General features: G+C 40.0%; 1 protein-coding gene across 1 annotated transcript in view; it reads right to left on the reverse strand.

Annotated features, from left to right (window-relative positions):
- Nucleotides 1-6,886: 6,886 nt before the first annotated feature.
- CUNH18orf54 (chromosome unknown C18orf54 homolog) overlaps nucleotides 6,887-14,269 on the reverse strand; it is a 62,697-nt gene continuing 55,314 nt past the window's right edge. Inside the window, exons 7-11 of the mRNA XM_040478782.1 lie at nucleotides 13,870-14,023; nucleotides 12,155-12,264; nucleotides 11,266-11,379; nucleotides 9,655-9,801; nucleotides 6,887-8,792 (exon numbers count right to left, since the gene is read on the reverse strand). Coding sequence (XP_040334716.1) covers nucleotides 8,658-8,792; nucleotides 9,655-9,801; nucleotides 11,266-11,379; nucleotides 12,155-12,264; nucleotides 13,870-14,023 — 660 coding nt within the window. The 3' untranslated portion in view covers nucleotides 6,887-8,657. The remainder of the gene's footprint in view (nucleotides 8,793-9,654; nucleotides 9,802-11,265; nucleotides 11,380-12,154; nucleotides 12,265-13,869; nucleotides 14,024-14,269) is intronic.

Raw genomic sequence — 14,269 nt, forward strand, 5'->3', positions numbered from 1 at the left:
TGGGGTGAGATATGTGTGGGGTGGCAAGTGTTTTCCCATGTTAGCTAGGATGATTATTGAGAAAGTGACCTTTGGGCAAGGTGTAAAGAAGTTGGAAATCTGTCTGGAGTGATCCATGCAGAGGGAACCCCCCGTCGAATGCCCGAATGCAGAAGTAAAGACAAGAGAGTTTGAGGCTCAGCCCAGAGGCTGGTGTGGCTGCAGTGGGGTGACCAGGAGTGAGGAGGGTGATGCGTGGAGGGGGTGACCATGGAAGAGGAGGGGCATGGAGGCGAAGGGGGCATGGCTGACAGGGTGTGGATTGGAAGGGTGTGTCTAGGGTGTGCCACTTTGAGGGGTGTGCTGGAGGAGACCAAACGTTCCCCCTGTGGGCGAAATAGGGAGCCACCGGAGGGTCTGAGGAAAGAATGACACGATCTTACTTAAAAAAGGATCCCTCTGACTACTTTGTTAAGAATAGACTGAAATGGGGTGCAAAGGCAGAAAGAAAGCCAAGTTAAGAAGCTCCTGAAGCAAGACAGGAGAAAAATGATAGTGGCTCAGACCAAGGTGGTAGCAGTGGAGGTGGTGAGAACTGGTCAGATCCCGGATTTGCTGACAGAGGGGATGGAGGGTGTGAGACAGAGAGGAGGCAAGGGTGACCCTGAGGGTCTTGGCCTGAGTAATCGGACGGTTAGGGTTGGCCATTAACCAAGATGAAAAGGGCTCAGGTGGAGTTGATTTAGGAGACACCATCAGGAATTCACTTTTGGTCGATGTTTATTAGACAAGCAAGTGGAAATGTCAAGTGGACAGTTGCATTTTAGAGTCTAGAGTTGGGGAGGGAGGGTCTAAAGGACCACCTGAGCTGTAACTTCAAAATCTGAGTTGACTTCTTTCCAAGGAATATTCCCTGCCTTTGAGGCCAAAAGAATAAGTTGCAAGAGTGGTGATACATCCTATTGATTTTCTTGATACTTCATTAGCATTTGAAGTTGACAAATTCAGACAGCCATTTACTTTATCTCTGTATAGCACATGAAGATGAATGAATTTGACTAGTAGTTAGTAAAAAGATGATCTACAGAATTACAGAGCTACTATTATAAATGTTATGCTGCAAAGGGACCCGGAAAAATTCTTTATAAAATCAAATGCCCAAACTTGAATGGATCAAAACCTTTGTGTTGTTTCATCTAAGCTATGTTCTAATGCAGTTTAAATCTCCCTCGAAAAAAGTCATTTACCTATTTTATAAAGTATTATTTCATTTCTCATGGACAAGCTCGCTAGAAGAGGGGAAAAAATCGTGAACAAATTACCAGCCAACCAAACCATCCCTTTATCAAAGCTGATACTCTGTTCCCATACCATGTCCCTCCACTGCTCCCTCCCGAATTGGAGAGGAAAGTGAGTCCTGTGTGGAAAAGCATTGCTGTGGAATCTACCCCAGCTGGTGTAATGGGAACCTACTACTCTCCTGCTAACTGGGGGACTGGGCTGGAATGGTTTGGAGACAGGAAGAGAGTGTTAAAAGAAAAGATATTGCAGGGGCAGAGTGCACTGACCCTGACCTCCTCTCTTCTTAGCTCTCAGTTCTTCCTGTTATTGAAACCCAAGCTCAGCTGCTCTTCACTAGAAAACCAACAGAAACAAGTATTGGTTAGAAAGGAAATGTTGCTTTATTCAGGAAGCTGGCAACCTGGGAAGATGGCCGACTAATGTCTGAAGACCATCTCCAAAGTCCCAGACCAAGCAGGAACTTTTTAAGGGGGAGGCACGGGGAAGTGGTGAAGGTCAATGTGCAGGGTAAGCATTTGATCTCAAGCACGCTTACAGATATCAGGGATGGCTATTTTCTACTGCGGTCACCTCTGATCTGGGAACACCTGGTTCCTTGCTTCCCCAGGATCAGTGTTCGGTTGAAACCTCAAAGAGGCTACAAGTAGTAGAAACTATAAGCTAACAGGCATAGGTTAATGAGTTAGAGATATTCAGCCCTTAGGCTGCTTGGAACACAGTTACATCCAGACAACTATGTAGAGCTGAAAAAGCAGGGACAACCTCAGCCATCAAAGGCCACCACGAGAGTCACTCTATGTACATGTCATGGCTGTCCACACCGAATCAAGGAGGTGATACATAAAAGCCAATGGCGGGGCGCCTGGGTGGCACAGTCCCCGACTTCAGCCAGGTCATGATCTCGCAGTCCGTGAGTTCGAGCCCCGCATCAGGCTCTGGGCTGATGGCTCAGGGCCTGGAGCCTGTTTCCGATTCTGTGTCTCCCTCTCTCTCTGCCCCTCCCCCATTCATGCTCTGTCTCTCTCTGTCCCAAAAATAAATAAAAAACGTTGAAAAAAAATTAAAAAAAAAAAAAAGCCAATGGCTAATCTGAAGAGAAATGAAAGAAAAAATTAAGAAGCATAAAAATTAAGGAAAGGAGCCACAATATGAATGAGTTTCACAAAATATAAAGCTGAGCAAAAGAAGTCAGGTACAAAAAGGCGCATATAGTATGATTCCATTTACGTAAAGTTCAAAAATAGGCACAAATATCTATCATATTGGGGGCAGCGACTGAAGTTGCCGTCACTAGAGCACTTGATTGAGCTGCTGTTGGATGGGCATGTCCAGTTTGCAGAAATCCGTCAAGCTGTACACTTAGGATGTGTACAGTTTTCTCCATGTATGCTACATTTCAGGAAGTTAAAAGTTAAAAACCTAAGGGGTGGTAGCAAAAAATATAGGCTGAAGTAGACCATGGCTGATTAGAAAAGTATCCCACCCAAAAGCAAATACTTTAGGGAGCACATTCAAGGTATCTCATCGGAAGAAAGACCTCTGCTCCAGCCCTTGTCGAGTCAGGAAATTTAAATTTTTTTTAAATGTTCACTTATTTCTGAGAGAGAGAGGAGGAGAGGGGCAGGCAAAGGGAGACAGAAGATCTGAAACGGGCTCCATGCTGACAGCAGTGAGCCCCAAATAGGGCTCAAATTCAAGAACCATGAGATCATGACCTGAACTGAAGTCCGATGCTTAGCCGACTGAGCCACCCACATGCCCCAAGTCAGGAAGTTTTAAAACAAACACTAGACTCATACTTTTCCCTTTTGTGTGTTCCTGCTTCTCTCTGTCCTGTGGCTGTCTGTATGTTAAGAATTTTTTCCCTCACCCAGGCCAGGTGGGAGATCTATACTACAAACCTGGAAGCCCATCTCCAATTGCTTATTTTATAAGATAGAAGAACAGCTCATCCTGGCTAACAGTAATTTTTTCGTCTCAGCTTTTACTGTCTATAACTCCTTATGCGCAGAGACAAATAGTCTACAAGGATAATATCATCTGAACAGTGCTAAAACTCCGCAATACTAGTAACCATTCTATTTTTCATTTAATTTATTCCTTATGGTACTAACACCTACAACACTCTGCATCCTTAATACCAAAACAAAAACAAATTTAAAAATCTGCCTCTTAGCTGCTCAGTTTCCCAAAAAGAGGGACAAAAACAAAATAAAACAGCGGTGGTTACTAATCGCTTTCTATTTTTGGGGGGGTGATCATTTAGATTTTTTAAATCTTGTCATTGTCCTGACATCCAAAGTGGGCTTTTGGATGTGTGCTAATTCCCTGTCTGACATTGTGTGAGTCCAGGGCCCCCTCACTACTGCCAGTCTGGTACGATACCATTTCGCCTGCACACCACAGTTCACTTCTTTTCAGTTGGAGCTACTCCACCCTCTGAACCAAGGAAAAGTCTGGATACATCAGGCTAAAATAATAATGATGGATTTATTGCAGCAGGATGAAGTTGGGCATTACTGAACCAAGATAAGAGATCTGAAAGACACCTGTCAAGGCCATTTGGGGTTTCTTGTCAATATTATCAAAAAAAAAAAAAAAAAAAAAACAGATCAAAACAGTCTTATCTGGATGTTTAAACTTCAAAGACTAGAATGAAGCCTCACACCCCACCCCCCCCCCAAAAGCAGGGGCAAAGAAATTTTATGAGAGTCTTGAAAAATCTGAGAACAAATGACTAAGGTTAAGATCCTGGAATGGGAATCACCAAGGGGGTTGTATTTTGCCTTCTCTGGAAATAACAGAACTAAGATAGATTTGCTTCTCTAACTTTTTTCATATCTGTTACTATGGACTTCTGAATATAATCTGAATGAATAGACATTCTTTGAATCCTCATGATAAGGGCTGACTTCAGGGAAGGGTTCAGAAGGGAAGAGAAGTACATAACTGAATAAGAAACACATAAATTACTAATTTTCAATATCTTACCACAGTGCTAAGCACATAGTAAAGGCACATTTTTTTAAAATAAGCAAGAATCTCATAAAAATGAGCATTAAGTAATATTTTATTATTCCACCTACAGGAGGCACCTAGAATAGACAAATTCTTATAGACTGATAATAGAGGTTACTGGAGCTGGAGGGAGAGAGGAAGGAGGAGTTCGTATTTTTTAATTTTTTAAAATGTTTTTTTATTTGAGAGAGAGAGACAGAGTGTGAGCAGGGGAGGGGCAGAGAGCAAGGAATCAGAGAATCTCAAGCAGATTCCACACTGTCAGCACAGAGCCCCGACGCAGGGCTCAGGCTCACCAACCATGAAATCATAAGCTGAAGTTAGACGCCTAACCGACTGAGCCACCCAGGCGCCCCGAGTTAATATTTAATGGGGACAGTTGCTGTTTGGGATGATGACGAAGTTCTGGAGATGGTAATAATGGGTGCATAACAATGTGAATGTACTTAATGCCATTGAATTTTACACTTAAAAATGGCTAAATGGTAAATTTTACCTTTTGTATATTCTATCACAATTTTAAAATTTTTTAATAAAAATTTAAAGTAGAACACAAGCAGTGAGCATTTGGCTAGATAAGGATAGTGACCTGTAATCTCAGGAGGCTCTGACCACCTCCTTGATGGAAGTAGCTGGAAGCTGGGCATCTGGTGGGTGGGAGGGAGGCCCACATAGGAGAAGTTCTGTCATCAGGGGCTGCCTATATGTGGATAATAGAAGCTGCCTCTCCCGCTTGTAGATGGTGTAATATTTTCTACTATAGAGTTCTGCTTCATGTCGAGGAATCCTTCATACATTTGAGGATAGTAACCAAAACATAAAAAATAAAAAAACACTACACAGGATGAAGGGTAGGGGGCTCAAAAGTTCTGGACTTCATTGCAGTGTGGGTGAAGTACCCTTCTCAGGACTTAGTTTCCATCTCTGCAAACTAAAGTAATGAGACCAAATGATACATGGCCTCTACCAGATTTATGATTTTTCCCCAAACAGTTCCAACATAAATACAATGAAGAATACAGGTGCCCACCTCCTTAGCCATCCCTGTTCTTTTCTGAACTTTCAAGTGTCTTCCTCTTCTTTTCAAAGGAAGAGTGATCCAAAATGAACATACCAGTTTCATAAAACTATCATGAGTGCAGACTATGTAGGAGATACCACTTGTAACTTCTAATTATAGCACAAAATCACCGTGGCTTTTATTCTGAGGCTTTCTTTTTTAGTTTTTTTTTAATTCCAGTATAGTTACCTACAGTGTTATATTAGTGTTCCCGTGTACAGTAGAGTGATTCAACAATTCCATCACCCAGTGCTCGTCACAAGTGCCCTCCTTAATCCCCATCACCTATTTACTTTTTTACATCATACACAAAAGTAAATTCAAAATAGACTGAAGACCTAAATGTGAGACCTGAAACCATACAAATCCTAGAAGAGAGCTCAAGCAGTAATATTTCTGACATCAGCCATAGCAACGTTTTCCCTCTGGAGGCAAGGGAAATAAAAGCAAAGACAAACTATTGGGACTACATCAAAATAAAAAGCTTCTGCACAGAGAAGGAAACAATCAACAGAACTAAAAGGCAACCTACTGAATGGGAGAAGGTATTTGTAAATGACCTATTCGATAAAGGGTTAGTATCCAAACTATGTAAAAATCTCTTTTAGTTTTCTACTTTTTTTTTTAATTTAATTATTTGTTTTGAGAGCGAGAGTGCACGTGTGTGCATATCAGCAGAGGAGGGGTAGAGAGAAGGGAGAAATGGAATCCCAAGCAGGTGCTGTGCTGTCAGTGCAGAGCTGGTAGAGTCCCTCCAGGAGTGAGATCAAGACGTGAGCCGAAATCAAGAGTCAGACGCTTAACCAAATGAGCCACTCAGGTGCCCCTTTTATAGTTTTTTAAAGCAATGATATTATACTGCCGAATCATTTTCAACCATTGAGAAAATAGACTCATTGGGAATCAAGTTGTATAGTAACATTTAACCATTTTCCTTTTCCTTAATCAGTTGGGTGATAAAAACCAGCCTGATTGCTTTTCAATAGGGAAGGGGTGAGAGTATGAACAAAGAAACTTTTTATAACTACCTTTCACTATTTAGAAGCAATAAGGAACATTTGGGGTTGTTTACCTAACCTGTAGTTCCTCTATTCAAAATAATTCATTCTATTCAGTTATTCAAAGTGCTGTTAAAAAGAAAGTTCTTTTGAAAGATTTTTTAAAACAGCTAAGAACAATTCATACCATTTCAAACGAACCTACTGTGTCTATAATAGACTATATATATAAAATGGTTAAAGGTGAGTTTGGTTTTAAAAGAAGTATTCAAAGGTCTGGGGTTTGCCTGAATGATGCCAAATAATCAGTCTGATCTAGCAATTCACTCTTTAATCTACTGATTTGATAATAAAGTTGATATACCAAAAAGCCTAAAAGCACTTGAGTGTAAATGGATTAAGTTACCCTAGAGAATAAAATGGTATAACTAGAAATCAGCGTCCCAAGGAGGGATGAAGGACTGAAATGAGAGCAACAAAATCGAAGAGCACATCCCCCCATAAAATAACACACCAACAATATTCCAACTGAATTGTCTCATTACATTATCTTTATTTTTAAGATTTTTCTTTTTTAAATACATAGTGGACTAGATTCCTAAGTCATATTTCAAGGATGCATACAGGGAATCCAAAAATGCTTCAAATACATAAATCCATAAAGAACAGATTTCATTCAAAATTACAATGACAAAAGAATACACAAAGACGCATAAAATCTTTATTAAATAATACTTCCTGACATAGGAAAATGGATTATGAGCTGGTTTATAGTATATAAAAAAAGTTCCTAAAGTAAAACAAAATTTGCAGATAAAATCTGTCTACACACATTGCTGTTTACCTTTCTGACTATTTCCTCTCTATCTGGACATCCTTCTTCCATATACCTAATGCCTGGTGCTGTTCCCTGAATCTTCTCAACCATGTTCCTCCACCTGGCTGGAGACCCATTCTCTATAAAGTCTTTTCAAGACAACATCGCCATCACAAACCTCCCATTGTTACCACGCTTTGATCTTGGCTGGATCACCCAGTAAAGCGCAATAAGGTAATACACAGTAGTTCTAAGCGATAACAGGCCTTTTGTTATCTGATTAGGTACTTTATGTAGATGGCTACTTCCTCATGCTAAAAGTGAGCCATTTCTGATTCTCACTGAATTCTGTACTTGTAGTCAACAGAACTAGCAATCCAGACAGACAGAAAGATAGAGAAATAGAAACAGAGACAAAGAGAGAAAGGAACATATATATTCTTTTTAGTCTGGGAACAAATATCTTAAAATATCTAAAAATCCCATTAGGTATCAAGGGAATATTTGAAGGTGGGTGATGGTCAAAAGCATTAAAAATCAGCTATATTGACTTGAGAATTTTATATAGGGTAGCCCAGAACTAATGGCTGTACCCAAGCACAACGCAGGGACTAAATACCTGCTAAAATAAATTGTAAACAAAAACCAGCACAGGTTAGATCTGAACAAATTCTTTTCCACTTAAGACAATGACCCCCAACTTAGAGACCACCAGCTTCCAAGTGATGACAAATGGTCCTTGAATCCACACACATAGCCAGCATGGCCGATGGACTAAATAAACCACATGCTTCTCAAATATAGGGATGACTACTCCTCAGATGTAAATAGTTGATGATGTGATTAATGAAATCCAATATATTCAAAGAAGGTACTGAACTCATTATTACTTTATCACTGAATATTTTCTTGGCTAATATGCAGTAAGTATACAACCAAATGAGTGAGCCCTTGAAAATTTTGCCATTATAAAAAGTATCTTCAAACCAACAGAAGGGTTAGGAATCACCAGCGTTGGGCTCTATACAGAACTCTCCAGACAAAGTTTGAGGTACCTGGGTTCCAGCACCTCAATATATACATACACAGGCTGACTTCCTTTCACAGTGATGAATGACAAAAATACATGCAGTGTAGTAAGATTTACTGATAGGCATAAAAAAATGGATTTTCATTTAGAGTAATAAAATTTAAGTAACACAAGGAAAATAAATAAATATATACACACATACAAAAATCCATAAAAAAATAGATTAACTTAGGATCTTCTCCATAGATCTGCCAATCTATGCAGAGTATACTGAAATGCACCCTTAGCATACACAGCCTATAATCACTAAGCTAAATTAGCCCACAGGGCTGTTTTGCACCTGCTTTCCCATTTCTACTCTGTACAGAGCTCTAGGTTCATTAGCAAAGTGGTCCTTTAAAAACAACAATAACAAATGAAGAAGGAAGGATAGATATGAACTCATCAGCAAATCTAAGGCAGGTTGATTGCCTGGTCCTCCTCAAATTTGGGGATCTTCTTAAACTCACTTTGCTTCTTGAAAAAAAGCTGGGCCAGGATGTGGTCTGCTGTGGCCTGGAGATAATCATCCATGTCAAGGGTTTGCAACTGGCAGTGGAAACCAAAACAAGATGCATCAGCGCCAAAGTACTAAGATTCCTACAAACATCAAGGCACTTGCAAGACAGCAGGATACTTGGCTTTGTAACTTTCCACAGCTATGAATTCCTGTGAATGGTCATCTGTATGCCTGTCTTCCCTTGGCATGGGGAGCTCACCTTTTCAATTCTGAGAAAACGGAAAGTGTGACTGATGGTGGAGGTGCTGAGGCATCGCCTTTGGAAGGGCTGTCTGTCCTACTAAAAGGTAGTTCCCTTTGATGAGGGAAGACCTTGTCTTCCTGTGAGCAAGGACTGGTAACAGAAGGGCTTCTCAGAGCTCCAGCAGCACATGACAGAGAACTTTGCTGCCTAATAAGTGGTCCTCGTGCTCTACAGCCAGACACAGGCTCTCTCCACTGGATTGATAATCTCTGCCTATCTGGCCTGGCTGTCCAGTCAGCTGGGTCTGACGACCTGTCCTTGTTCCCTCTTTCATTCTCTTTCCTCTCTTTCACTACCTCTCTTTTTCAGTCAGCCTCTCTTGATTTGTTCCTCTATGTTTGTCTCACTGTGTGTTTCTGTCTCTCTCTGTATCTATGTGTGTTTTTTTCTAAGTTGGTTCAGAGCATGGGAATTAGGAGAAAAATTCTAGAATCATAGAATTATTAGAAATACTAGATCCCTTTATAACCAAATGAGATTATTTGATTCTCCTTCTCTTGACACACAGATTCTACCAGTTCATTCATTCATTCATTCATTCAGCTCACATTTACTGAGGCTCCCCTGTGGTCCAGACACTGTGTTAAGCAGGATATTCTGCACATCATTGGCACTCAGCAATCTCTCTTAAACTGCCTTAAACTCACCTGGTCTCCAGTGCTGAAGGCAAGAATAAGAAGCAAATCCTCATCACATGCGCTCTTAATGTAATGCTGAGTTCCCATGGGGAAAAATACCACATCTCCAATGTGAACACTAAACTCTGTGATACCCTGAGTGTTAATAACGCCAACCTAAAGAGAAGGGAAAAAACAGGGTTGAAGTTAAGCAAATAAAATCAAATATTCATAAAGGAGAAGTATTAATAATGAAGAACAGATGAATAAAAATACTACTTAGTGAGGGTAAATGGCAGAAAATGGAGGCCATCTCTCACATAAAATCTGTTTCTGAGACAGTCCCACAGAAGTCAAAAGATACTCTATTGTAGTAAATGTTCCTCAACATGCATTAGTGAGTTCAATACTGTGGAACATCATCCAAAAAGAGCACCGGTCACTATGTTCTAATTAAAGGTTATAAATTACTTTCTCTAATTAGGCAGAGGATTTACATTTCAGGGTTCTACTGCCCCCCTCATGCCCTTCTTCCTCCCTGGTTGGGAAAACTAATCCTTCCGCGAGAGCAGCAGCCTAACAGTCTTCCTTAAAAGAGACACTAAAGGAGCACACAGGGGTGCCTGGGTGGCCCAGCTGGTTAAGTGTCTGACTTCAGCTCAGGTCATGATCTCAAGGTCCATGAGTTTGAGCCCCACATCAGGCTCTGTGCTGACAGCTCAGAGCCTGGAGCCTGCTTCAGAGTCTGAGTCTCCCTCTCTCTCTGCCCCTCCCCTGCTCTCTCTCTCTCTCTCTCTCTCTCTCTCTCTCTCTCTCTCATAAATAAAGATTAAAAAAAAAAGATTTGATTTAAAGGAGCACACAAATGCACACCTGTGAGCGTATAACAACACCAAAAATAAAATCTGATCCTTGAAATACAATTTGTGAGAGATTACAACGCCCATTTCCAGTTTATTAAAGCCTTCACCTCTAAAAACATAAAACTTTTGCTATGGATTAAATAATAAGTGTGTTTCACTCTGGTTTGGTTCTTTCTGTCAGGATTGAGACAGGTACAAGCCAGAAGCCCACCTGATTCACGTAAGCTGGCATAGAAGCCCTGCCATTAAGTCCCTACTGTAACACGCTACTCACTTATGGTAACCATGTGATTGATCATCCAAACCAAGACTCTCTGAAGAGTCAGCAGTCTCACCAAGATAAGTGTACATCAGAAGGATCTTGCATAAACAAAGTTACATGGCCGTCCTAGTGACGCTCCACACACCTCCCCAGCCATCACCACTCACATTACACTGAGAGGCAAACAGCTATTTTGTATTCCCCAAAGGGCAGCACGTTAAACCTTGCATTACCTAAAAATGCAAAACTCTGAGAATGTAAAATGTTCCAGACCCTTCACCATAAGTAATAACCTCTGTATCACTTCTGAATGTTCTTAGCCTCTTCTCACACCAATGTCAAAGTTGGAAGCTAGCTAGTAGGACCTGCATGGTATCTTCTGAGGAAACTGTGCCCAGAAAGCTGCTAGCACCAAGTCTTTCAATGTTACCAACAACTGAACCAAAGAAAAACCTCGTGTTTCCTTCTTTCTGAACTCAAAAGGAAAGTTTGAAAAAGTGTTCGCAGTGAAATTACCTTAGCACATCCACTTATTACATATCCCATTTCATTTGCATTAAAATGAAAATGTGGCTGTCGTAATCCATTGTTATAAATTCTGAGTGTGCTCAAAGTGAGGGCATTTTGATGCTTGAAAAAGAAAAAAAGAATTAAATCCAGTTATTCAGCAAATATCCTACTCAGCAACTTAACCATTCACATAATCATAACTAATCCTAAATGCAGCCCTCACTCTGAACACGGGATTTTGTATGTCCTTTACATTTATTATGTCACAATCTCATAAGGTTGGCAGTATTATCCCCCACCTTTTTTGTAGGAGACAAAAGTGAAATGTAGATTAGCTGTGATTTACTTAGGGTCAGCAGTGGTGGGACTGGATTAGAATCAGGGAACTTGTGGGTCACTATGCAAGGCAGTGGGTTGAGCATTTAAAAACAAATCAAAGAGAAATCTCACAAGTATCCAGTCCTTTGATTAATGTAACCATCCATGCCGAGAAGTTAAGCTCCCAAATCCACATTGAGGCCTCAATTAATAGTTTCCATTAATCAAATCAGCCAATGTTTGACTAGATGTTTCTTCTTCCTTTTTTCCAAGAGAAGGCTGAATCCAATCTAAATTTCATATTTAATCCATCATCAAAATTTTTTTTTCTCAGGGCCCCTGGGTCGCTCAGTATGTTAAGTGTCTGATTCTTGATTTGTGCTCAGGTCATGATCTCACTGTTCATGGCATTGAGCCTCGTGTTGGGGCTCACTGAGAGCACAGGGCCTGCTTGGTATTCTCTCTCTCTCTTTCTCTCTGTCCTTCCCCTGGCTTGTATATTCTTGTTCTCTCGTGTTCTCTCTCTCTCTCTCAAAAATAAATAAATAAACATTTAAAAAATTTTTTTCTCAATTACCTGATTCAGGAATTCACTAAAAATTTGTTCATGGCTGCTTAGTTCACTTGCATTTTTCCAGTATTGTGCCAGTTGTATTATTCCTCCTGGAAATCTATATTCTTTTGAGCCTGAGTCAGAGGAAGTTGAAAAAACAAAGATAAAATACTTCAAAATGGTACTACAGAAGGAGAGTCAAATGTAGTCCCACTAAGGCACTTAAGCTCTTCTACAGTCACAGAAAACATGGTAGGAATTGTTACCATCAGACCCCATGTGCCCCTAAGATATTGATCTGATACATACCTAATACATCAGATACTATCCTACCTTCCAAGCTCTCCTAAAATTTTGAACAGACTTTTCAACTCAGGGGACCTTGCTAAAGAACTCGACAGTCATCCTACATATCAATTTCTATCTTGCCCTCTAGGTCCCATCAGCCCTACCTCTTCAAATTCTCTTGCTTCATAACAATTATCTCCTCAAAACTGTCACAGTGTGGGCCACCATCTTCCCTCACCTGAGGGACATCAAGAGCCTCTTGACTCATCTCCCTGCCTCTTATCTGGTCCCTTCCAATCTATTCTCCACAATTCATCTAGACTGACCATCACTTCAAAAAGCCAACACTAACTCAAAAAGATATCTGTATCCCCATATTCACCACAGTATTATTTACAATAGCCAAGATATGGAAACAACCTAAGAGTCCATCGATGGATGAATGGATAAAAGAAGATGTGGTACATATATACAATGGAATATTATTTAGCCATAAAAAAGAATGAGATCTTGCCATTTGGGACAACATGGATGAACCCTGAGGCCATCATGTCAAGGAAAATAAGTCAGACAGAGAAAGACAAATACCATATGATCTCATTTATAGGTGGACTCTAAAAACAAAAAAAACAAGCTCATAGATAAAGAGAACAGATTGGTGGTTGCCAGAGGCAGGAACTAAGGTGCCTGCAAAATGGGTGAAAGGAGTCAAAAGGTACAAACTTCTAATCATAAAATAAATAAGTCATGAGGATGTTATATACAGTATGGCAACTATAATTAATAATACTATGTTATATATTGGAAAGTTGCTAAGATCTTAAAAGTTCTCATTGCAATAAAAAGAATTCTGTAACTATGTATGGTGACTGAGGTTGACTAGATTCATGTAGTGATCATTTCTCAATGATACCGAATCATTATGTGGAACACCTGAAACTAATATCATGTTTTATGTCAATTAACTTCAATGAAATAAACAAAATAATTTTAAAAACTAAATACAAGGGTTGCCTGGGGTGGCTCAGTCAGTTGAGCATCCGAGTTTTGATCTCAATGAAATAAAAATAAAAAATAAATACAAAACCTAATTGTGCCACTCTCCTATTTAAAATCTCTAATTCCTCCTCTTTTCCACCAAGATAAAGTATAGACTCATTGTTGTGGTTTCTAAAACCTGCATTCTTAGACCCCTTCCTCTCTTGTCAGCCTCTTCTCCCGAGACACCTCCAGCCCCAACATACACCCCTCACACTTCGAAGTCTTGTGTGACATTCTCTTTTGCTTCCAATCCTTTTCTCTCATTTCCTACTCTGTAGAGAAATGTGTTTTTTCAAACTCCTCTTGACTGTGACCAAGTGTAAAATAAAAGCATGCTATATCCAATACACCTATATAATCACATATATAAACCGTTAACTGAAAAGGCTTCACAAAATAACATACTATACCTTTAAGGTCATAAAAATATCTCCACACAAGACTATCTGGAGACTGGACATAACTAGGATTTATAACCAGTTCTGCCAAGTTGGGAGGAAGGTTGACCCCCTGATCCTCATTTTGCTTATGGAATGTTCTAATGAAATTAATTCCACCTTCAGGCTGAAACACATAAAAAATCATGTAAGATATTGGTGAAACATTCTACAAATTTTAGTAATAGAAGGGTGGGTAGCCAAGGATAGGGTAGCATCAGCACAAGTGTGGTTTTCAGTGGCCCATGACCTCAATTCACCTAAGGCTTGTGATATTTGTGAAAATCTTCTGAGTTTTCAAGGCACTTTGGCTTTAAATGTGTTGGTGTTTTGTTTTGTTTTGTTTTGTTTTGTTTTGTTTTGTTTTGTTTTG

The sequence above is a fragment of the Herpailurus yagouaroundi genome, unplaced genomic scaffold (assembly GCF_014898765.1).
Source record: "Herpailurus yagouaroundi ecotype Mexico unplaced genomic scaffold, PumYag 142, whole genome shotgun sequence".
Taxonomy (NCBI): Eukaryota; Metazoa; Chordata; class Mammalia; order Carnivora; family Felidae; genus Herpailurus; species Herpailurus yagouaroundi.